At 40.6% G+C, this 26,357-nt stretch overlaps 1 protein-coding gene across 5 annotated transcripts; it reads right to left on the bottom strand.

Annotated features, from left to right (window-relative positions):
- Positions 1 to 397: 397 nt before the first annotated feature.
- On the bottom strand, positions 398 to 26,357 carry LOC118233963 (zinc transporter 2-like). 5 transcript variants are annotated; one of them, XM_035430170.1, is made up of 9 exons: positions 26,340 to 26,357; positions 26,007 to 26,094; positions 14,986 to 15,140; positions 13,837 to 13,983; positions 9,249 to 9,402; positions 8,534 to 8,786; positions 2,002 to 2,107; positions 1,604 to 1,738; positions 398 to 1,047 (listed from the first exon to the last, which is right to left on the bottom strand). In XM_035430170.1, the coding sequence occupies exons 2-9, from the start codon at positions 26,075 to 26,077 to the stop codon at positions 902 to 904; spliced, it is 1,167 nt and encodes a 388-aa protein (XP_035286061.1). In that variant the 5' UTR covers positions 26,078 to 26,094; positions 26,340 to 26,357; the 3' UTR covers positions 398 to 901. The 5 variants fall into 5 exon arrangements, with proteins under 5 accessions (XP_035286061.1, XP_035286051.1, XP_035286042.1 ...); XM_035430160.1 differs by lacking the exon at positions 26,340 to 26,357 and adding an exon at positions 26,305 to 26,335; XM_035430151.1 differs by lacking the exon at positions 26,340 to 26,357 and having other exon boundaries at positions 26,007 to 26,281.

The raw sequence follows: 26,357 nt of genomic DNA, 5'->3' as shown, positions 1-26,357 counted from the left end.
ATTACGCTTCCTCATATGGTCCTTCAGCCTTGCCCTTTTTTGATGCCTTTGTTTTTGTTTCTTTCTTGTTCTGATTGCTAATTTAACACCTAGTTCCGCTTTATTCTCGAACAGTTTGCTAGCAAAACCAGAAACACCAGCGGTAACATTTTGCAAGGCAGTTGTTTCAAAAATATCACACAACAATCATTCACGAGAAAGACTGTTTAGTGTGCACGAGATACATAATTGTACGAGCCGCAGCGAATCCCGCAAATTCTTCTCTGCAGTGTAAAGATGTTCATACCGGGCAAAAGGTGCATAAAGAACGTCTGTGGAAATTGATCATCACTAATTCTGCCCCAGGTCTGCTACGGCATTTTAACCCGGCTCGGCAGTGTAAAGGCAGCTTAAGTTAGCCTAATGTTAGACAATGAATGAGTGTGTACATAACGTTACTTTTATAACAACCATTTTTTATTCAGTAAATAGTAAGTGTTATAATTGGCGTGGCCCAGATGCCAACTGACTGATGTCACACAGGCGACACTGGTTGGATCCAGTTGGATCTCTGGGAAGTGAGGTCCAAAAGCACACCTGCAATTACTGCTTTTCGCCTTCGGTACCGCCAAAGCGAACGAAACAGAAATCTTTGAGATTGTAACTTTAATAGAGATCAGGTGAGGGGTGGGGACAAGAGCACATGGGAATCAAACATGGCAAAACCAAAACCTAAACCAAGCACATGACTGACAATACACAGAGTGGCCAGCTGTCACAGTCCAGAGAGGAGTACTGACAACACCAGCAGTCTGTTATGGGTACATTTTGCCAGACTCACCAACCAACTTTCTGAAAGGACGTCTTCTCTCCAGTGGGAAATGCTTGCCTGTCATCACAGCCTATGTCACTGTGGAAACCCTCAATCAGTGGGATCCTGACATTCTGTGCAGTGGTCCATGTCCTGGGAGTACAGCTCCAGCTGAATAGTGGTGCTTGAGAAACCAAATGATGTCTGAAGGAGCTCAGTGGCCTCCTGAAGGACATTCTGGTGGTCAGAACTTGGCTCTGAAAAACAACATGTCTTTCTGTGGCACATCAATCTCTCTGTATTGTGTATAGCTGCCATTTACAAACGGAGAGTGACTAAAAAAAGTATCCACTTGGGTGTAATGAGTTTGCATGCCATGTAAGGAGCTGAAGGCCTGTACTCAAGGAAAGGTAATTTTTCTTGATTCACATTCAACTACCTAGACAACCAGAAGAGCACATATGAATATAATTTAGAAGCACAGTTGGCTGCAGGTAACAGCCGTACAGTAATGGCATTGGTGCACAGGTCACAGAACACAGACACCCAGGCCTAAGAGGATGAAGTGGTTCTAACCTAAGCAGTTGTGTTCTAAAAAGCTATACCAAAAATCCAAAGATCAACAATGGACACCTCGTCATGGAGTTTGTAGTGCTGACTCAAGCACTGGAATAAAAATGTCTCAACCATTACACCATCATACAAGTTCAGATTTAATATTTCTGCAGTTCAGTATGGTCTTTGTCATGTTATGTGATGTTATAGTGTCTGTGTTGGACATGGCCTGCATGCTGGCAGGGGGCAAGGTCTCACCAATAGCCAGGTGGGTGGAGAGCAGGGTGTGGCTCTGGGTGAGAGTCCAGAGGTGCAGGTTGTGCACACCCTTCACAGTTGTAACTGAGAGAAGAGCCTCCTTCACCGTGTTAAACTCAACACCATGAGGCACTCCTGCAGATTATGAAGAGAGAGAAACCTGCAATAAATTGCAATGTATTTTTCTTGAAAATATAATGAATGATAAATATATTTTGGGTGATCCACTCAAAAACTATAAAAAATTTAATTTATACATTCTTTATTGAACAAAAACCTTCCCTGGTTTTCCCCTGTCCTTCAAACTACGGTTACGTAGATGTTCCTGTCAACATTATAACAGTAGCATGCAGGTAGGGACTGAAATTTTGAAATTGTGTTCCAGATTCCATGGTTACCTTCCATGAGGATCCTGATCACATCCCTCAGAACCGAAACAGTTGTTCCAAGGACAAACACTGAGAACAGGAAAGTACAAAGTGGATCTGCTATTTTGTATTCAGGCTGTAAGGAGATGACAGTTGAGCGCAGTGATTAGGTGAGGCCTTACAGCAGACAGGGTCCCAAAATGTATCACACAACATCAAAGTGACTGACAGTTGATGGTGACTTATATGTCCTTATATGACATAGTAAACATTGAAAGTCAATGGGGCCCCCTAAAGACTGTTTGGACATGTCTTTGTGCCTTCAGAGATATAATGGAATGCTAAACGGTTTAACCTAAAAAGTAGCCTTTATGACATCAAGATCAGTATGTGATTGTTGAACAAGGGAACCTGAACCTGGCAGCTAGACGTTGGATCATCGGGTAAGCTGTCAAGATTCTGATGGCCACTAAAATCTTCAAATAAACCAAGGAAAGTGTTTTAATTAGAAATTATCCCTCTCTTTCGCACTTGCCTTATTCCTTGGCATGTGACATGCTTGCGGGGCTGATGGTTTATTTGGTGTTTGTTGCTGCATGCACTCACCTGTTCCTTGTTTTGTTCTTATTCTTGCTCTGAATTTCTAGCTCTTTGAGTCAACAAAATACATTACATTACATTACAGGCATTTGGCAGACACTCTTATCCAGAGCGACGTACAACAAAGTGTATAACCATAACCAGGAACAAGTATGACGAAACCCCTAGAGAGAAGTACCGGTCCAAGTGCAGGGAACAACCGCATAGTTCAACTTGGACCCTGAAGGTTAAACTGATTAACCCTAACACAACGAGAACGGCAACAACGCAATCTATGGAAAAAATACAAGCAGTAGTTAAGACAGTTAATGCACCTAAGTCACCTACGAAACAGCTGCCTAGTTACAACCCTAAGCTTACAGTCATTTACAGGGGGGTAGGGAGGGATGGGGAGAGGTGCAGCCTGAAGAGGTGAGTCTTCAGTCGTCGTTTGAAATGGGTCAGTGTCTCAGCTTTTCTGACCTCCACAGGGAGGTCATTCCACCATCGTGGGGCCAGAACAGACAGGAGACGTTCTGGAAGTGCAGGTGCGAAGAGGGGGAGGTGCTAGGTGTCCTGAGGTAGCAGAATGGAGGGATCTGGCTGGCATGTAGGGTTTGAATATCTAATGGCTGGCATGTAGGGTTTGAATATCTAATATACAAAACCGACTTTGGAGGATTCATGATGCTGCAGGTGAAATTAAGATTATCCTAGCCATACTTGGGAACCTCGGCCTCTGTGACAACAAGACTGATGGACATTGTGCAGATGGCTTGTCTGGGCCCCTCAACCCTAATTTGGATATTTTACATTGAGATACTCTGTCAATTTCGTTCGCAATAGTGATGGATTCAGCAACACTTCTACAGACTTTTTGTCTTAGAGGACTCATTTATTGTCCCCAATTATCTCATGTTATATTCCAAAACTGAGGAATCTTTCAAAAAGACTACATACTGAATCCTGATTATTCTTTTACTATTGATTTCTGGCAATGTCCAGCCAAATCCTGGCCCAGATACCCTCAGATACATATTATTGGCTTGAAAACGCGAGACGCATTACCTGTTTTAATTTTATAAAACCCACTCTGAAACAGGCACAGGAGGCGTCTTTTTGCTGTTGCCAGGCAACCGCATTCTGCTCCTGCCAATCACTCGCAGAATTGAATATTTAACAGCATTAGTCAACTAATTTCACCTGAAAAGAACTTGCCACCCACAAAGCACTAATTTGTCACTGTGCCTTGGACTGCTTATTTTTGTCATGGGTAGTTACGATTTGTGAAATTGTACAACTTCAAGTGGCCAGAAACTGTGACAACTAACTTCTCTTTCATTTTCTTTATTTAGCTACAGCGGAAGCTAATGGCAGAACCAAGGCCCACCTCTACTTTCATGCAATTAGACAGCAGAAAAAAGAATGATAGTGACGTAGGGCGCTTTTTTCTTGGAGAACATCAAAAAAGGATTATTTTCAGCTCATGCACACCTGAAAACAGAGGCGCCCTGGGGGGATAAACGCAAGGCACCTGGTGCGCAAAGGCAACTCAGAAAATGCATCAAACTCATTGAAAATAATTCGAATCAGCTGTTAAAGTGTGTCCGGTAGAAAATGCAACCTTAATCAGCATCTTATGCCTCCTGATTTCAAAGGCAGATCAGGTTTGGGTATCATTCACCTTAAAGGAGTAACATGGTGGTTGAACGTGACACTTCCCAGTTGTCTTTAGGCAACAACAAAACAAATATGCATAATTTTTTTATTATTCAGTCATTTCAATGTACTTTAAAACATATTTTTCTAAGCCTAAATTTCCCACTATAAAAGTTCACCCGAACCGTCTGGGCGTGGTAATGAGAACTGTTAGCTATGATTGACAGACCGTGCCCCGTTACCATAGCTACCCCCATGATACGTGCTCTTTTTGGGAGACTTTTCACAAGCTAGCTAGCTTAGTAGTATATCAAGTATCGATAGATAGCTAAGGTAAGGATGTTGACTTATATCCAATTATAATTTTTGCTATCTAGCTAGCCAAGTTAAGATAAAAGCACAACTATAACGTCCTCATAAAAGCAAACTAGCTAGCTAACGTTATCGATAACATTGCCTCATGAAAGCAAACTACCTAGCTAGCTAACGTTAACTAGCTAGCTAAATGAATATAACCAGAAATAATCTAATAGCCCTTAAAAGGCACTCTAATTTAAGTGAACCTAACGTTAGTCAAATATTTGCATTGTCTTGCCTGTAAGCCAGCGGCGCAAACTATGGGTCTCGAGTTATCCATGGGTTTACGGGGCATTGGGAGGGGAGTGGTTACTGTGTTCGTGACGCACCAAGTTGACAACTTTCTCAACCGGTTGAAAATAGGACGATAAATTTAAAACGCATATTTCTCCAAAAATACAGAACGGACATATTTAATACTTTACTCACTGTGTTTCTTCAATGCCTCTTGTGCAAATAGCACATAAAACCGAGAAAGTGTGAAAATCACCATGGTACTCATTTAATGTACGGAGTCTTATTCCTAAATTGGACATGGTAAAGATTTGGGTAAAATCTTGTGATGCTGATGCTGTTCTATCTGAAACCTGGCTGAAAAAATACCTGTTCTTGATCAGAATATTTACATCAGTGGCTACTGGGATGGCAGGTATGTCATCTCACTAAGTTACATCGTGGCAGGTGCAGATTGACCCAAAAGAGGTGGGGGTGTTGCGATTCACGTTAAGCAAATAGTTCATGTTAACATTGCACTCTCTACATCAGTAAGTAAATAACTTCAGCTCAAGGCCCTTTCTGTTAATGCTGGCAAAGACAATCAGATCATGTACGCTGTTATGGACACCCAGCAGCTATTAATAACTCCTCAGGCTCTGAATCAGGTCCATCAGCAGTTTACCTAATTTGTAAAGAAAGGAGAAACAGAAGTCTATTTTATTGAGACTACTGAAAATTTTAACAACCCCAGGAAGTTCTGGAAAGTGGTTAAAATCTTTACCCGCCAGGGACATTTCTAAAAGATTACCTCCCTGCATATCACTAGACTTGCTGATTATTACAGACAAAATGAAAAATGTTTTAATGGTCATTTTATTTCCTCAAGTTTTTTTTGTTTTTTTGTTTGACTCCTACTATGGAGAGTATAAAATGTAAGAGCAGAGTTAAGACCCATCATACATTTTTTGTGCCCCTTTTTCTGTTGCTGAAGTACGCAGGGATCTAAATGAATTGAACCCTTGAAAACCAGCAGGCCCATTGATTTTAAAATTAGCCACAGAATTGATAGCAGAACCACTACCTCATTTTTTACATCTCTCCTTAGTTTCCAACAAATTTCCTACTGTCTGGAAATCACCGTCTTACCTCTGTTAAAAGGAGGAGACCCTACAGTATTGAATAACTAATTTTTTTAAGTATTACATACAACACCTTGCCAAGAATCTCAAGCAGAAGTTGGGTTTTTTCTTTAGAAACAAATCTTGTCAGGCAGAGATTAGTGGAAGCTACCTTCTTGCCAGTTCTTTATGGTAATCTAGTTTCCATGCATGCACCCACCTATTGTCTTCACATGGTAGACACTATGTATCATGAAGCCCTGAGATTCATCACAAATTCATAACTCGCCATTGCTTATTGTACTCAATGGTTGGTTAGCTTGCTCTATCTATGCATCAACTTAGCCACTGATATGTTTTTATTTATAAAGCAATCCTGAGAATTCTCCCCACCTGGCTCTCTTTTTACTTGACCCAGAGTTATGCCACATACCAGTTACAGTATGATCACATGATACTCTGATAACAAAGTTTCCTACTGCCGGTACTGAGGTGGGTAAAAAAAGGCTTTGAAGTTCTTTGCAACCTCTGCCTAGAATAGCTTACAGAGGGAACTTCAGCTAACAGACTTGATTACTCTTGGATAATGTAAATCTATTATAAAGAGCACAGAACTTGTAAAACTGTAACTGTTTTTGAACTCAGTGTTGTTTAATCTATACTTTAATGTATTATTGATTTTATTTGATTTATTTGTGTGACTGGGTACCCATGTGAGTGTGAAATAGGGCATTACAAAATGACATTACATTATAAAAGTGCATGCATGCTCAGTCAAGCTACCCTGTATAAACAGGTGAAATAGTTTTTAAAATGTCATAAAAAGGGCCATAGTTAGACAGCTTTTGACAGAAGTATGTCACAGGCGCTACTTTCCATAAAACCAAATCATTAAAGAATGATCAAAACAACAGACAGAATATATGTGGTCATGGAAGAATCAACAGATGGGATGGACAATTATCCATCTACCCATCCATCCATTATTCCTGGTCAGGGTCACAATGGGGCTGGAGCCCATCCCAGCATGCATTGGGAGAGAGGCAAGAATACACCCTGAGCGGGTAACCAATCCATTGCAGGGCACACACATTATTCACTTAAACACTCATACATATGGGCAGTGGACTCCATACAAAGGCCCTAGCTGGGATTAAAACCCAGGACCTTCTTGCTGTAAGGCGACAGTGCAATCCACTGCACCACCATGCTGCCTATGGAGAATTATGCCCATAATGACTAATGACATATTTTATGTAATTTTATGGACAATTACAAATTTTAAAATCCAACTCAAAAAAGCATAAAAACCCATGCTTCTGTCAACCAACGTACACATTTCTTCTAAAAGGAGAGTAGAACTGTTGAACTGTGTATAATGACATCCACCACTTTTATTCATAATTTCTTTAGCATTCCTGTGCTGCAAATTATATTATTGATACTATTCATTTGTGTAACTATTTATTTGAACATTAAATATTATATAGCTTCTCTTAATACAAGTATTTCTGACTGCTTCAAACAAAAATTTACATCCCCTCTGAAACATTTCAAAATACTGCTGCAAGTCCAGGGTCCTCAATAATTGAACATGAAAGTCACTTGTACAAATCACTGTCATTTATCTGCTCTTAATTAGTTGTAGTTTCTCTATCAATGTAGATGATTAGGGTGTTGCAATTAGGATAATTGTCTGACATGGTTTGACAAGAAGACTACTGACTTCTTGGCAGAGGACTGAAATACATCTTAGAAAATAAGCAGGGACAAACTGGTGGCCCTACACAGTAAACCAGAGTGAATGCTGTGATGGAGAGAAATTGGTATTAAACTAGGGAACTGAATATCCCACTTCTCCTTTCCAAGGAGCATTAGTTTTGCTTTACTTGGTGTAGCTCAAAATGCTGCAAAGAACAAGCCTTTTGTTGCCAACACACCATGTCACACTTGGTGATGCAGTAGTCATAGGGCTCTTTCCAATCACTTATTTTAACTCCTTGCCTCCTTTCTTCATGACCTTTCCTTGCTTCCTTAGTTCCCCCCAATGGAGGATGCAAGGAAAGGACTTGAAGAAAGGAAGCAAGAACAGAGGAATCGAGGAAATGTGTATTAGGCAAATGGAACGTCCTTTTTCTGTCAAGACTCAGTTTGAAGCCACATCAATTACAGACATGGCAGATGGGCAGAGGTGGATCCACAGGACAATCATTTATACATGATGCGTTTCTAAAGAAAATACTTCCAAAGAATGCACTCATGTTTCCTTGCTCAAGCATCCATTGGGAGCCTCCCAGCTCCTCACTCCTAGCTCCTTCAAAGCATTTAATGGGTTAAAATGTCCTTAAAGATGCTGGACCGCAAATGATTTCTGGGTAACCCAAGGACTAAGGAGTCAAGGATGAATAAAATAAGCGATTGGTAAGAGCCCACAAACTGGGCCTTGTGGCTGGTAAGGCAGGTCCTATTTATTTTACCTGAAAGCATATGTAAAAAATTAAGGTAAATCCATTTTTCTTTTCACCCCTTTAATTTAAGTAATATGAACATAATTACTGCACTTGGTCTTTCCCTTTTTTCTGGGGTTTGCACTCAATAAGAACCCACATGACCTTATGTGAGCCACCGCTAACCTGGAAGTAGATGATTATGGCAGCCACCAGCACTCCCATGCTCTGCAGCAGGTCCCCCACCACATGGATGAAGGCAGCCCTCACACTAGCGTTGCCATGGTCACCCAGGAAGCCATGGGAGTGGCTATGCACAGCCACATGGCTCTCTGCACCCAAGGGTGTGTGGCTCGCTCTACCCTCATTGAGCCTGTGGTACCCAGAGTCATGAGCGTGTCCAGGAGATGAGTGAGACTGATGGAGAATGTACGCCATTCTGAAAAAAAAGTGACAGAGACTTAAGTAGCCAGTAGTTTAAAAATATAATTTAGTACACTGCTATAGAACATGATGTTATGCCAGGAGAAACAATAAGAGCATAAGAGCATGATTGGTTGGCTGGGGACCTTGGTCTTTATCTGAGTGTGCTAGTCATATTTCTTGCGTGGATTAGCCAATGAGGGGTATGGATTGAAGCCTGACGCTGACCAACCTCTACCACATAGACGCACCACAAACTCTTTTTGGTGACTAGATGGAAAAGAACTTATGTTATGACTAGTCATTGTTAAAGGCTGAATAACTCAAATGTATAAGGTTTGCAGTGACTGGTATATTTCCTAAAAGAAGAGATGGGGTTTGCAGGTTGTATTACAAATGAAAATAAGTCAGGTCAACCAAGATAAGACTATATTAGACTATATTAAAGAGAATAAGACTATATTAAAGAGAAACTCACATGAAGTTGACACCGACAGCACATCCTGATGTTACAAGCATCACATGGCCATTGATTTCATAGTCTCTGTCAACAACCCTCTGAACAGCAAGGTATAGGAGGAATCCTGTCACAATCCAGATGGACATCACCGACACCAAAGCTCCCAGAATTTCTGCCACAAGTTACAGAATTACAAAGTAGAAGGTGTTACAGTAAGCACACAATATTCAAGTATAATTGTATAATTTTTAATATTATTTTTATTTTTAATTTTCCAATAATATAATACAAACATATGACGAAAACAAGCACAAGAAAGACAAATAGACAAATAAAAAAGAACGCATACTCGACCTATGCAACTCACACTCACACACGCATACACACACACACACAAAAAAGGTTGGTTGGAGGTGACAAATTAATATTTAGCTATTAATTATGCTTATGCAGAAACATACACATATACATGCATGCATATAAATACCTAGGTACAGTATATACTGTACCCATGCACATACACATATGGTCACAGATACCATTAAACATTATATACAGTTTAAAAAAAAAAATTATTTCTGTCTTGCTATAACATACTTTTTATTCAAGACACAGTGTGCCATACAGTTTACAGGCCTGCATTGCTTAGTGATATTTTAAACTCAAGATCATTGACTCAATCTTTTTTGTTCAATTTTATGCACATACCCAATGTGCTTAATGTTGTTAAGTCTCAGTTAGCTAGCTAATTGTATACATCATGAGAAGAGCTAAGTTACGTCCAGGAATACTTCTGTATCGTTATCATGACTCTGTTTTTACCAAGTTAGACAGATGGCATCTTCAAGTATTTGTTTCAAGGAAGCTATGCTTATCTGTGACGGTTTGTTACTGTGAGTTTTCCATTATGTTTTGTGTAACGTAGGAGCATGGATTTGTGAAGAGAAAACATAACAAATGAGTTTTTATTATAATGGTAAATTACATTACATTTGAACCGTGAAAGTAGGAAGTTTTTGTAGATGAGAAATTTTAAGTTTCTTACGTTTGGTTGATTACTTGTGGAAAGCATATGTGGTGGGTTGGGGCATGTTAAATGGTGACTTGACTTTATTTATGTACTGTAACTGCTGATAGAAGCTGCACAATGAATTCTGAAGTTTACAGAAACATCCCATCTGCTCAGGCTCAAGCAAATTCCTCCAAACGCATTGAATGATGTTTCATCCTACAGTAAGACAATGATACACTGCTGGAAAGGAGTCAAAGCCAAAAACTATAAAGTTACTGACTGGCCAAGTCAGTCACTCGATTTGAATACAATTGAACATGCGTTTCATATTCCAAAGAACAAACTTAAGGCAACAACCCCCCGAAACAAGCAGGAACAGAGAAAAGCTGCAGTACAGGCCTGGCAGAGCATCACCAGAGAAGATACTCAGCCACTGGTGATGTCTATTGGTCACAGACTTCGAGCAATTATTGAATTCAAAGGATATGTGACAAAGTACTGAACATGACTACTTTCATTTACTTACAGTTGAGGCCAAAAGTTTACATACACCTAGGCTAAAGATATTCAAATTCAGTTTTTCACAACTCCACACATTTCATTTCACCATACATTTCTTTTGGCAAGTCAATTACGGCATCTCCGTTGTTCACATCAGAGATAATTTTAAAACAATCGATTAGAGACAGATTTTTATTTACTTTAATTCAATATATCAGAATTCCAGTGGGTCAAAAGTTTACATACACCAAGTTGACTGTCTCAAGACCTCAGAAAAAAAATTGTTGACCTCTACAAGTCCGGTTCCTCCTTAGGAGCAATTTCCAAAGAACTGAAGGTACCACAAGCATCTGTACAAACAATTGTATGAAAATATAAAAATCATACACAACACATACACTGCATCCTTCAGGAAGGAGGCACAAATTAACTCCCAAGGCTGAACACACTTTGGTCTGAAATGTTCAACTGAACCCCAAGACAACAACAAAGGAACTGGTGAAGTTGGAGGCATTAGGTACCAAAGTATCTACATCCACCGTTAAGAGAATCCTACATCGGCATGGCCTGAAAAGCTGTCGCTCAAGGAAGAAGCCCCTACTCCAAGACCGGCATAAAAAAGCCAGAATGAAGTTTGCAGGTGATCACCGGGACGAAGACCTAGCCCTTTTGAGTGTTCTCTGGTCAGATGAAACAAAAATTGAACTATTTGGCCATAATGATCAGCGCTATGTATGGAAAAAAGGGTGAGACTTTTAATCCAAAGAACACGATCCCAACTGTGAAGCATGGGGGTGGCAGAATCATGTTGTGGAGGTGTTTTGCTGGAAAAGGGACTGGTGCACTTCAGAAAATAGATAGCATCATGAGGAAGGAAAATTATCTAGAAATACTGAAGCAACACCTCAAGACAAAAACTATAAAGTTAAAACTTGGTCGCAACTGGGTCTTTCATCAGGACAATGATCCTAAGCATACCTCCAAAGTTGTAACAAAATGGCTTAAAGACAACAAAGTGAAAGTATTGGAGTGGTAATCACAAAGCCCTGACCTGAATCCCATAGAAGATTTGTGGACTGAACTGAAAAGGCGTGTCCGGGCAAGGAGGCCCACAAACCACACTGAGTTACACCAGTTCTGTCAGGAGGAATGGGCAAAAATTCTGGCAAAGTATTGTGAGAAGCTTGTGGAAGGCTACCCCAAGTGTTTGATTCAAGTTAAGCAATTAAAAGGCAATGCCACCAAGTACTAACAAAGCGTATGCAAACTTTTCACCCACTGAAAATCTGATATAGTACATAAAAGCTGAAATAAATCTGTCTCTTAGCTATTATTTTGAAATGAGCTCTTATGGAAATAAAGATACCCTAGATACCTTAATTGACTTACCACAGGAAATTTATGGTAACATGAAATGTGTGGAGTTGTGAAAAATTGGGTTTGAATGTCTTTAGCCTAGGTGTATGTAAACTTTTGGCCTCAACTGTAATATTAATATGTCCCAAACATTATGGTGCCCTGACATAGGGGGCTATGTATAAAAAGTGCTTCAAGTGCTCTAAACCAGAATGTATAAAAATACCCCTTGCTAAAAGCTGAGAACGTACACTTTAGCCATGTGTGAATTGTTTAATTACCAATCTAAAATTGTGGAGTACAGAGCCAAATCATTAAAAAATATATATTTGTCCCTAACATCATGGAGGCACTATATATTACCTTCATAAATGGAATTTTGGAATTTCCTATTTTCAATTGAATTATTTATCCACTCTGAGAGTAAGTGGTGCAAGGATCTCATGAAATACTTTATCAAATTCACACCCAAAACCATCTGGACCTGCTGACAGAAATGTCCTTGGTGTCAACCAACTCCTTTTTAGAAAACATGCAGTCTATATTTCTTTTGGACACTTCGTTTAGTTGTGGGATATTGAGTGAGTCAAAAAACTTGGCAAAATATGCTCTTTAGCTGATTATTTGGTAGTATATAGTCCTGAATATAATTCCCTAAAGCAGTAATTAATATTTTCAACGTTTGAAAGAAAATTTGATTTTTACTGGATCCTATGGATAGCATGTTTAGCTTGTTCCCTCTGACTTGTCTTGGCTGGTCACCCAGCTCAAAGTTTTTTTGTTTGAGCATCAGTAAAAGGAAGTTGACTGCTGAGAATAACATTATATTCATATTTTAATTGTAATACTGCACCAAAGTCAGATTGTTTAAAGGAGTTCATGAATGTTTTTGCCAATATAGGGTGTTCATTCAAAATTTCATTGTCTATTTTGCCCTTATTCCCCTTTTTCAATGAAGCTTCAAAAACCTTAAGTGACTCCTGCAGAGTCAGTTACCTCATCATTGTTGTTAAACTTCAGGAACTTGGTAAGATGTTTGACTATGTAACTCAGATCTGCAAGCAACATAGAACTAAAATGTCAGAAATAGTCCTGTTAAGGTAGATTAAGTGTAACTATGATCTGAAACTGTTACACTTCTGTTTTTGTAATTTGAGGATTTACCCTCGAATCCATTATGAAATAATCAATTCTAGTATTAGTTTTTGGATGTGGGAGGAATATGAATGCTCAGTAATAGTCTATTAGTAGTCTAATCAGTAGTCTAATTAGTTCGATTCTTAGTACATTTTTAAAGCAAATTTTACATTTTATTTCCCAATTTGGAATATGCAATAGTGTTTTGTAAGCATGTCTCATTGTTGCAACATCATTCGATTCAGGACAATGAAGGCGAGCAGGAGGAGAGCATGTGCAACCAACTGCCCATTCTGTCCACAGTCCACCAGCTGAGCCACACAGTCAATAACACAGTCCAGGCTACATAGCAGACTGTGTGGTGCAGCCAACACACTGGAACAGTATATTAACAGGATAAGCCACCTTGCTGCCTCTCAAATACTGCTATGAATCAATACTACAGGTGCCTAACAGACACATGAAAGTCACATTTGTGCAGACAGCATAATCCCTGTTGACGTGTTGGGTTCAAGTAAAATAATTGTCATTGGCTACCAATTACATATATATTATTGAGAATCCCATATTGTTTGAGAAATAACAGTGGTGGAACCAGACCTGAGCGGTGCCATCCAAAACTCATGGTTTTGGTGGGGGGTCGGGAGGAGACCCACAGGGAGAAGAGGCTGACCAACATGCTGCCGAAGTCAGTAAGGAGATGGGCAGCATCTGTCATGATGGCCAAACTGTGGGCAAGGTATCCTCCTGCATGTGAAAAAACATATACATGTGCTCACACACAGATGTAAATGCACATATACACAGAAACAAACGCATGCATTCGTGTGCGCACAAATAAATGCACAATCATTTTAAGGACCTAAGATGGAATCACTCATACCAGTGTTGCGGTCAGTTCCATTTAACTTCAGGCAACAGTTAGAAAACTTGCAGTAAGAAAACAATGACAAATATCTTGTGTGCATACTGTACACTATAAACCACAGAACAGCACTCTTGCAGAAGTTATTAAGGACACAGGTAGATGACATTTGGGAGTGGAACAGGTTGTTATGTGCGCCCCTACTTCTTGGTGCATGTGGGGTGCATGTCTTTCTCCCTCTCTCTCTCTGTCGCTCTCTCTGCTCTCTGCTTAGATTGCTTAATTGGTGATTGGCAGTGGGATGAGCTACACCTGTTCCAAATAGACTGCACCTGATAGACTCTAGTACAGGGGTGGCCAACCCAGGTCCTGGAGAGCCGCAGGGTCTGCTGGCTTTTGTTTTTACTCGGCACTTAATTGATCAATTAAAGCAGTTGATTACATAGTTAACTCACCTCACCTGGTTTATTTTGTGTAAGTGGTTGTTGTATTTAAGGTCAAAACAAAAACCCGCAGACCCTGCGGCTCCCCAGGACCGGAGTTGGCCACCCCTGCTCTAGTATATATACTACAGCCCTGTGATCCTTCTGGGGTCCTCTACACAGACGGGCCTGGAGGATCACCCCATTTGATTGCTACCTAGTCTTTATTACCATTGTACTAATTCATTCATTGTTGTACTGCTACGTGGTGATACGTGGATACTTGTATTTATCTTCAAGTGCATTGTGAAACTTGTCTATTAATTCTGGATTAAATCATTATTGTTGAATCTCTTGTTCGACTCCATTTTATGTTGTGGTTTGCCTGTGGCTAGCCGTAACACAGGTGTAGTAGCACATTATGTCATTGTGAAATAAACAAGAGCTCGACTAAACTCTTACCAACCACTTCTCCGATCATAAAGATGAGGCAGATGATGGAGGCCATGTACAGCTTATTTTTAGCCAGAGTCTTCTCATAACTTTCACTGGAGGCCACCTGATTCCCATGGCAATGTGAACCAACAGTGCTCAGTTCCACAGTGGCAGATGCTTCCCTATAAGTGCACAAGAGGGTTGGATATTCTAGCCTGGGCACTGGGAAGGTTCTGGATAATAATGAGGCATATTACATTCATATTCTTTTCTGAAGACATTTACATGTTACATTAAAGAGTTACTAAATGAAAAAATAAAACTAAGAGAAACTTTGGTTAGGTTATATTAAGTCATAGTCACACCATCCTGAAAGAGACTTTCCCTGTAGTTCACAACAAGTATCACTCCAGGAAATAAGAATTTGAGTTTTAAGTATAGTTTTAAAATTAGAGTTTTAAATTTGGCATTTGTGAGTTAGTGGCCTAAAGCAAGAGAATACTGACATACACTGCATGGCCAAAAGTATGTGACACCTGACATCCAACATTTCATCCAGAATTATCGGCATTAATATGGAGCTTGTCTACCCTTTGCTGCTATAACAGCCTTCCGCACTTCTGGGAAGGCTTTGTACTTGATGTTGGAGCATTGCTGCAGGGATTTAATAACATTCAGCCAGAAGAGCATTTGTGAGGTTGGGCACTGATTGGGCGATTGCGCCTGGCTTTCAGTTGGGTTTCCTTTACTTTATGCTATAAAGTAAATATGTTAATGTACTATATGACCAAAAGTATCTGGACACCCCTTGGTCTAGAGTTGTTTTTCATGGTTTGGGCTAGACCCCTTAGTTCCAGTGAAGGCAAATCTTTAAGTTACAATCTCGAAGATCTCAGTTTTGTTCTCTTTGGCGGTACCAATGGCAAGAAGCGGTAATTGCAGGTGTGTTTTTTGGACCTCACTTCCCAACTTCCAAACAGTGTCGCCTGTGTGACGTCAGTCATTTGGCACCTTGGCCACGGTAACTGTAAAACTTACTATCAACTGAATAAAAAATGGTTGTTATAAAAGTAACGTTATGTACATACTCATTCATTGTCTAACATTAGGTTAACTTAAGCTGTATTTACACTGTTGAGCCGGGTTAAAATGCTGTAGAAGACCTGGGGTAGAATTAGTGATGATCAATTTCCACTGACGTTCTTTATCCACCTTTTGCCCGGTATGAACATCTTTACACTGCAGAGAAGAATCCGCGGGATTCGCTGTGGCTCGTGCAATTTTGTATCTTGTGCATCATCATCGTGAATGATTGTTGTGATATTTTTGAAACAACTGCCTTGTTCCTGGTTTTGCTAGCTAAACTGTTCGAGAATAAAGCGGAGCTGGGTGTTAAATTAGCAATCAGAATAAGAAGAATAAAACAAAAACAAAGGAGATTTCATCAAAAAAGGGCATCAAGGCAGAAGGAACATACGAGGAAGCGTAATAAAATAACGCAATCCATACTGCCGTATTCTGTAGTTTTTTCCGGCTTGACAGCTTTACACAGAAATCAGACCCGGCTCTGCTCCACCTATACTCTGAGGTTAATGCTCTGTGTAAAGACCGCCTTATTCCGATCATTATAAATAATATAAATATACTGATGGCAATGTAAATAACGGTAACGTTAAGGCCAGTTCAGATCAATGATACGCAACGAGACAAAACGGTTTAAAAATGTTGTAGAGAAAATGCAGTGGTGTGAACTGGTTAGTTGCAGAGCATCTGCATCCCCCCTTGCCACAGGAGTTCCCCAGGGCTCTGTCCTTGGTCCCCTCCTATTCTCCCTGTACACCCAATCTCTTGGTCCTGTAATCTCTGCCTATGGGTTGTCCTATCATTGTTATGCCGATGACACCCAACTCTTTCTCTCCTTCCCGCCCTCTGACACTCGGGTCTCTGCTCGCATCTCTGCTTGCCTGAGGGACATCCAGAGCTGGATGGATAACCACCATCTTAAGCTGAACCCAGGCAAGACGGAGATGATCTTCATCCCTGCTCCATCCTCTAACCTTCTCGACTTTTCTATTTCCCTGGGGGACACTGTGGTGTCATCATCACCCACCGCAAAAAACCTTGGAGTGGTGATGGACAACAGACTGTCCCTCTCCCAGAACATCACGGCGGTGAGTCGAACGTGCAGGTTCTTCCTGTACAACATCCGGAGAATCCGCCCCTTCCTCACCACCTACGCAACCCAGCTCCTGGTTCAAGCGATGGTCCTGTCCCGCTTGGACTACTGCAACTCGCTACTGGCTGGTCTGCCAGCATCCGCCATCAGACCCCTGCAGCTCATCCAGAATGCTGCAGCGCGTCTGGTCTACAACCTCCCCAGACATTCCCATGTCACCCCCCTGCTCACTGACCTCCACTGGCTGCCTGTTATGGCTCGCATCAAATTTAAGTCCTTGGTGCTTGCATACCAGGCAGCTAAGGGGTCAGCACCAGGGTACATTCAGAGGATCATCAGACCCTACACACCAGCCAGACCTCTCCGTTCGGCCACCTCTGGACGCTTGGCACCTCCCCCTCTTCGCGTCTGCACTTCCCACTCCCGTCTGCTGTCTGTCCGGGCCCCTCGCTGGTGGAATGACCTCCCCGTGACGGTCAGAACAGCAGAGGATCTCACCACTTTCAAACGCAGACTGAAGACTCATCTCTTCAGGCTGCACCTCTCCTCACCCCTCTCTAGCCTATAGTTCAGCTCACTGTATCTAGCTAGGATAATTTGATTATGTTAGTGTATCTGGCAGGATTGTTTTTGTATGATTAGGTGTGATTCCAGTGCTAGTTTGTACTTGGTAGGATTCTTGCTTGCTGAACAAGCTTACTCTACAGGGTTGGAGTCCTGATCGATGTGGTCACTTCTGGCACTACGATCCTTGCTTCACTCTAGTGTTTCTTTTGCGCCTCTACATCATGAAACCTATGCACTTGTTGTACGTCGCTCTGGATAAGAGCGTCTGCTAAATGCCTATAATGTAATGTAATGCATCTGAAGCTTTTATACGGTCTATGGTCTGAAGCCGTTGCCTGCCCTGGGGTCTCAAAAGACCCACCTTGTCAAATCACCAAGTGCAGTTTTAGAACGTTTACAATCAGACGTCTTGGAATTTTGCAAGTTGCATCCAGTCTCGTTGCTAATCATTGATCGGAACTGGCTTTTAGTTAGCTACATTGCAAAGCTGCAAAGTAGCGTTGCATTCGAGAGACAGTTTGCCAGGTCGGTACCGGTCGGTAGCGCTAGCTAGCGTTTTTTCTAATTGTTAGCTGACATTAGATTATGTTAATTACATTAGCTAGCTAGCTAACGCAATGTTACCTGATATGAGAGATGGCTACTGTGCACAACGTTGTCTAAACTAATGTTGCCTTTCTTGACACAGTCCGGTAGCTAGCGTTAGCTGTGCAAATAGCTATGTAATTTAGTAACGTTACATTGTCATCAAATGTAATACGAAATCTACATCAACAAATAATATGACCTCTCATGTTACACAAAAACTTTTTAGGGTTCCATAACTTTCTCTATTATTGTAGCAGCCACCTGAAAAAACAGTACGCCGCACACACACACAAGTGAGTTGAAGAGCGAGCCTGTTGCTTTAGCTCCGCCTACCCTCTCTGGCGGACCAACCACTGATGGGTGATGGAAAGCGCGTCACTAACTGTGCGTCGCTTGTGATTTTTTTTCCCGGGAATGTCACCACAGACACCCAGTTCTTTAATCATAAATTATTATTACTATAATAATATAAATTAATATAATAATAGGCTCATTCACCATTGTGTTACCTAATTCAGTGACAGATAATGATTTAACAGACATTTATTTTAATGAAAATCTTCGAGATTATTACTTTAATGCAATGACATTCTAGATCATTCTGTGCTTCAACCTTTGTGGCAACAGTTTGGGGAAGGCCCTTTCCTTTTTAAGCATGACAGTACCCCCAAGCATAAAGTGAGGTCCATATAAAAATGGTTTTGTCGAGAACAGAGTGGAAGAACTAGACTGGCCTGCACAGAACCCCAACCTCAACCCCATCGAACACCTTTGGGATCACTTAGAAAGCCAACTGCAAGCCAGGCCTAATTACCCAATCAGTGCCTGGCCTCACTAATGCTCTTATGGCTGAAAGGAAGCAATTCCCAGCAGCAATGCTCCAACATCTAGTATAAGGCTTTGCAAAAAGAGTGGAGGGCTGTTATTGCAGCAAATGTTGGATCAACTCCATATTAATGCCCAAAATTTTGGAAGAGATATTGGATGTCAGGTGTCCACATACTTTTGGCCATGTAGTGTTTCTCCTAGAGCGTAATAGGCTGACAGTAGACAACTTCAAGAGGGCAGAAGAATAAAAGTATCTTGTTTAATCAACTTAATTAAACCCACTGATATTGAAATGCGTTAATTAAATACATCACGAATGTTCCATTTTTAGACACATAACTAAAGGCATAAATAAATATGGCACATATGACACACACACACATCTCTTTTCATCTTACCCAACTTTCACTCTGAAAAAGTAAAAAAAAATACTTGGTCACAAAAAGCAGGCCTATCGGTTTCGCTACAAGTGAGTATCGCTCCCAGCAGTGCCAAAGAGGGCAGCACAGCTTCAAGTTATGAGCAATAGGAGTAACTGATAGTGGGATATTCACAGACTAGCAACTACATTAAGATTCTTAGCTTGTTAGTCAAAGAGTTCGAGTTGAAAGAGTTATCCAAAAGAAAAGAAACCACATGTGTGTTTGCTCGATGTAGCTGTAGATGGCAAATCAATTCACATAACATAGCCGACAGAACTCATTCAAATAACCTGAAAAAAGACAAATATAAATACACAGAATCACATTAATCTCAGTTAAGACAACGCTAAACTGTAGCTACTGCCTGGGATGCTTAATCAGTCTTATGTAAGTATTCTGCTACCACAGAGCTTGGGGTAGCTAGAACAAACGGTTGATGGAAGTTGTTCCATGAACACATGGATCTCTCTGGTACAAGTTTTCGAGATAAGTTTAACCTTTTGTAAATCAGTAGCCCTGAACAGATCCGAGACAGTAGTCAATTCTTCTTAAGTAACTGTGAACATTATATCCAGTGTCCTTAGAGTCAAACTGTTGAACAGCTTTAGCTATGTTGAATTCTCTAGCAAAAACTATGCTAAGTTCCACAAGTCTACCTATTTGGGGTATGAATGTGTTTCATACTGAGCTTGACATCCTCTCTTTGGTGGTGAGGACAAAGTTGAAAAGCAGTCATCATTCTTCCAATGACTGGAAGAAGCTGAATTGTTGCTATCTGTGTACTGCACCAAGCTATCACGTATACTCTCTATATTAGAGCTTTTCATTTTGTCTGCCCAATACGTACAGCAGAATCTCTTCTACTGTGTACATGGTAAAATGCTGTGGTCCCCTTTGGAGGGATAAGCATGAAACGAGCAGTCCTGATTTGGTCTGGCTGTCTCTTCTTTGCAGAGATGGACTGGGGATACCTACAATATTTTGTGCTATTGAATATACGAAATATCAAGCTTACTCTTGTTGTGTTTTCATTGGCATTGGAAATTTACTTTTTATATATTTTTATAGACACTCAAGATACCAGTGAGGATGAAGATGAAGACAAAGACGAAGATGACAATCTGTCTGAAGATGACAGTATTTCTTCCCAGACCCCTCGTTGGAAAACATGTCACACCACCTTCTCTCCAGTACACCCTGAATGGTTACACATCCCTCCATCAGCCGGTGAAATTCTGTCTCCATACCAATATTTCAAAAGTCTTGCGATCTCTTTGAGCTTATTGTTAATGAGTCAAACCTGTACAGCATCCAGTGCAATCCTGCCAAGCCGCCTAACCTTACTGTTCAAGAACTTGAACAGTTCTTTGGCACTGTGCTCCACATATCCTTATTCGGTCTTCCAGCCACCCACATGTTTTGGAGCCACAGTAGCCGCATTGCACATGTTGCTGATGTGATGCCTCTTGCACGGTGGGAGACCATCAAAAAAATTTCTCCATTTCAGCGACAACAGTCATCAGCCCATGAGAGATATAGCTAACTACGATGAGCTATACAAGATTCTGCCTCTTCTAAATCACATCCTCACCAAGCTGAAACAACTTCCGATGCGTGAGACATTGAGTGTGGTTGAACAAATGGTGCCATTTAAGGGTAAGAGCACAATCAAGCAGTACCTACCCAGTAAACCAAGAAAATGGGGTTACAAAATACTGGTCCTTGCTGGATCAGATGGCGTTCCACACAATTTTGAAGTTTATACTGGGAAAGCTGTCCATCCTCCTCAGCTTCCAGATGTAGGGGCAAGTGGGAATGTAGTGCTGTGTTTGGCAGAACCAATACCGAAGAATAGGAATTTCAAATTCGTTGTTCTTTGACAACGAATGAGCTTCAGCAAGCTGGTTTCCAATTCTTACAAACATGCTTGATCAGCTCACCCAAACTGGTCCATAACAAGTCTGCTTGATTTGATGTCCGATGAACATTGTCCAAAAGCCAAAGCCAGCTCCACCAGGTTGGTACACCAGCTTAGCCCAGCTCAACCAGGCTGGCACACCAGCTCAGCCCAGCTTGAACAAGGACATTCACAAGCTGGTCTTCAATTAGAATTTACAGCAGGCACATGGCTTCACAGGTGTTTCTGATTAGTTAGGTGTGTTCAATTGCTTCTTTAGTGCAGGCATAACAGAATTTTCATTATCAAGTTTTGAGTCTAGCCTTTTGATTGCCTTTGGAGTATGGTACTGATGTTTGTCAACATGAGGACCAGAGTTGTGCCAATGAAAGTCAGCGAAGCCTTAGAAATTAAGAAAAAAGAGAGCGCTGGTGAGGTCAGAAATCACAGAGAGCCTGGTAAACAAGGGAAAAAAATCTATCAGTATTTGTCCACTCTTTCTTTTGTGTACCCTACTCTGCTCTGTATTCATTCAGCACACTGGATTTGAAATAAAACATGTGCAGTGCAACAGTGCTAGTCATCGAATCGTCTGATTGCAACCTATACTGCGCCTACTAGTAGGTTAGGTTACTTTCTTTCTTTCGGGTGTCCAAAAAAAAATTATTATATAATAAATAATAAATTATATAATAAATATAATAATTTTTTTTTTTTTTTGGTGTCAAAAGGTCCGGGTCTGGACGAAAAACATCCCCCTAGCGACGCCACTGATACGGCACAAGATTTTTAAGCACAGCTTTACGCCTAACGTAATTTAGCTAACCCTAACATGTTAGCGTTTCGCCTACTTTAGTTAACCTAGTTAGCGCGTAGTGATCGCCTACTTTAGTTAACCTAGCGCGTACGAATCGCCTACTTTAGTTAACCTAGTTAGCGCGTACGGATGCTATCCTGACCCTGATCTCAACTAAAATGCATTGTTGTGAAAAGCGATTGCAGACTGGAACAGCCAGCTAACTTAAATAATTCGCTTGATTTATCTGCTTGCTTTGACTTGAATGCCTGTTAGGTGCACGAGAGAACGCAAACGATTTTATCAATATTAATTTTTTATTCAAATGGAAACATGCAATGTGCTTTTGGTTATGTATGTAAACAATGTGTAGTAATAAAATAAGAGCTTGTAAGCTACTGCAATATTGGCTCGTTCTCATTGTTTACAGGAAAAAGTAGCCTACGATATGGGCAACGACAACTTTTCGATATGATTTGCTGCACTATGTTGTTAGTCCTGCTATCCTGAACTGACATAAGCAGTACAAGGTGGAAATTATTCAAGGTGTCATTGTCTAGTGCTTACATGTACCACATCACTTGTGCTTGATTTCTCTGTTTTTTTTTTTTTTTTTTTAATCATAAAATACACACTAAGACATGACAAATCCACTGAAAAACGAACATTAATATCCTTAGAAAAGCGGTGAGTAGTAGCCTACAATTAAAAGGGAACCGCGAAGCGGTAGCCACTGACCTGGCCGGTATATCACAGGACACAGACAAATGTTCACGCTTACTGAGCACATTGAACTGTGAGTTAGCCAAGAAATAATAAATACACGTCAAAATGCTAAAATCACGTAAAATCTGGATAAATTAGGCTTATGTATTATTTTATATTCATACAATCGTCATCTAGGTCAATGACATTTATCATCTTCATCATCACCACTTCACTCACTCAGCACCATTTGAAACATAATTTAAGAGCAAATTAAATATAGCTATTCTCATTTTTAAATTTATGTTTGCCTATTTATTTTTCATACGTGATTAGTCATCATCAGCACCATCAACCTCCAGACAGAAATGCTACAACTAATAACATTTTAATGATATACTGCAATTAGTAGCAATATCAGAATGAGAATTTAGTCAAAATAATATGGTGAAATCAGCATAGAATCTTAATTTAAGAGCTACATATTCCAGCTTTATTCCTAATCATTTATTTATTTGTCACGAGTCATCCCCATGAACAATGGGCACAAGAAAATTATGGCAGGTAACATAATTATTAGTAGGCTAATATTTATGTATCAAAATAACAATATAATGAAAACAATAATGGCAGTGGATTCATGTTATCCTAGGACCTAGGTCATGGTTTAATAGGCTATACTGCGTATTCTGATACATCGGTTCTGTGCAAGAAACTCTGAATTCCACCCTTTTCTACATAGCCTAGATCAGTGGTGTCAAACTCGTTGCCATGGAGGGCCGTGTGTATGCAGGTTTTCATTCCAGCCTCAGATCTTGATTATATAATTAGTTAAATTATTTGCTGAATTAGGGATGCAGGTTTGTGCACAATGGTGACCCGACGTCTATGGTGACCCGCATTGTCTAAATAAAAATTTTCTTATATTCTGTGCTTCAATGCAGTTAAACGCAAGGTACTACTAAAGGTAGACGAAAAATGCAGAAGTCTGCCTGAACCCAAAACAATCCTTATCCTCATTGGCTCCCCCACATCGGCCTTGGAAGGCTGATATCTCTCCACTCTCCTGGATTGTTATGCAGACAGATGCTCGGCCCTACCCCCACCTCCCTGCTCCTATGGAACTTTGTCTCTGGATCAGGACTCTTCGAGGTCGTCTCCGCGGCAACGGCCGTGTCCTCGTCATCAGTATCAGACGGCAGAGACAATGTTGAGACTGTGGTGGAGATGAAGTCCATGGACTTACACACACACACGCACACAAAGATACATAACACACACACCACCTCCTACTCAACGCCTTCTTGGCTCCCACCCCCCCTCCCTCCCCCGTTACAGTGCAGTCTGCTGAGGGTTGATGCGATGCGCCTGAGCGGCTGCGCGCTCCCCCCAGTGTCTGTGCTGCGACACTTCCCCTCCCCGACACCCTACCCCCTACCACATGTGCAAGTCTTCGAGTTTTTGTTGTAATGTTTGTAATGTTTGTAATGTTTTTATGATGTTGCTATGTGCCGAGGTTTTTCTTCGTTTCAATGAAACGAGTGCCCTCTCGTTTCATTGAAAGGACTGTTTTTTTTCCCTCCTCCTTCCTCCTGTTCTCTCATTTCTCATCTAATAAGTTGGCGCCGCAGATGGCTGCCTCGGTGTGTTGACCAAAACAAATTCCTCGTATGTGCAAATGTACTTGGCAATAAAATACGATTCTGATTCTGATTCTGATATGGCTGAATGAGTAATTGGACTCAATTAAGGCAGCATTAATTGGTTGGAATGAAAACCTGCATACACACGGCCCTCCATGGCAACGAGTTTGACACCACTGGCCTAGATGAATAACAACGTCATACTCGTTCATGAGCGGGTGCTCCGTGCTCGTCTATGCAGTAGGCTACGCGCGCTGTGACGTAAAACCATGTGGACCAAATTGAAATGAAATAAATCTTATACCTTCTTCCGTGGATCGCAGAAACAAAATCGGTGCCTGCAAAGTATTTAGTTCAGTGTGAATACATTTTAGAGCTAAAAAGTTCTGTCCAAAATTATTTAATTTGGCCAGGGTAAATTCGTAGTTTTGAATGGACTTCAATGGAGAAATTTGCTTTTTGGCACAGGGTTATGAACTGCAGTAGCCTACCTCGAGTAACTATTTACTGGACTTTATGAGCTTCACAGAGAATGGCAATCTCTGGTCCCCTGCCTGAAATGGGGGACTATTTATTAAAAGTTCTGTAATTTCTACATGGCGAAACCAAAATGTAGACCTATAAAAATGTCCTTAAATAAAAATCTAAGAATGTGCACTTTCATTAGGCTACGTCTTTTTCCCCAAAAAATTATGGTGCTCATTGTAGGCCGGCTAGATATTTTTTATATAAACAGAACCGGCGATAGACAGAACCTATAAAATGTAGTTAATTAATCCAACATTTTAGGCTAGTATTGTATTGGATAAAAATCGCAGGCTTGGTGACACGAACAGCTTATCGTAAAACCGAACGTGATAAAGCTTAACCTGTCCGTTTTGTGTTTTTGCAACTTGTTTTCATTCCAATAAAGGATTTGCACTCGTGCAGTAAATTTGTGGATTGTTTATTGATTTGCACCCTATGTTGGGAATGGGTGTGCGTGGAGTGGAGCGACTAGCCTACTAGCCTACATCAATAGCTATACAGCACTAGGGCTTACCAAACTAGCAAGTTATAATCACTGTTATAATTTTAACTTTTATATCTTATCTCATTTTGGCACAGTTAGTCCTCCATGCAGTAGGTTAATTTGTTTTTTTCACACAAACCAATGCAATCTTATGGCGTGGCCATCAATCATTACAATTCAAACTTGCTGACTTCCATTCTTGCTAGACGAAAAGCCAAAAAAGCAGTGCAATACAACTGACTATATACATCTCGACAAAAATATAAACTGTAGGATAATGTTAACTGGTAAATATTAGCTACGATACTGGTCACTACTGTAAGCGCGAATATGTTTCTGGTTGCGTTTATTGATATGCCAGGGGAAAATTTACATTGGAAGCTTAAGGTTCAATTTCGTAATCAAAACATTTACCGTTTTTGTTTCAGTGAGTATGTCCTTTCGTTGATCAGGTGAGATTGTTCTGAATCTTCCATAGTTTCCATCGCCGCACCTCGTTACACTGCATTTGGAAAATATGATTGATATTGGCATGTGCTCATGTGTGCTGGACGCATTTCAAGTGCAATAAATAAATAAATATTGACTTAACCGATCGTTTTAAACATTCTAATATCAGAAATTAAATAATAGAGGACACTAATGTTCAGCATGTCTTAAATACAAAATTATCGAAATCGCTGTGTTCCTGTTCGACAGTTTGGAACTTAACTTGGATGTGGAGTCTGAAGAAAGTCGTATCCTAACCTCTTGCAACAGGGGGCA

Source organism: Anguilla anguilla, chromosome 1 (assembly GCF_013347855.1).
Source record: "Anguilla anguilla isolate fAngAng1 chromosome 1, fAngAng1.pri, whole genome shotgun sequence".
NCBI lineage: Eukaryota > Metazoa > Chordata > Actinopteri > Anguilliformes > Anguillidae > Anguilla > Anguilla anguilla.
The sequence above is the reverse complement of the archived record's forward strand: the minus strand, read 5'-3'. Positions and strand labels throughout refer to the sequence as shown.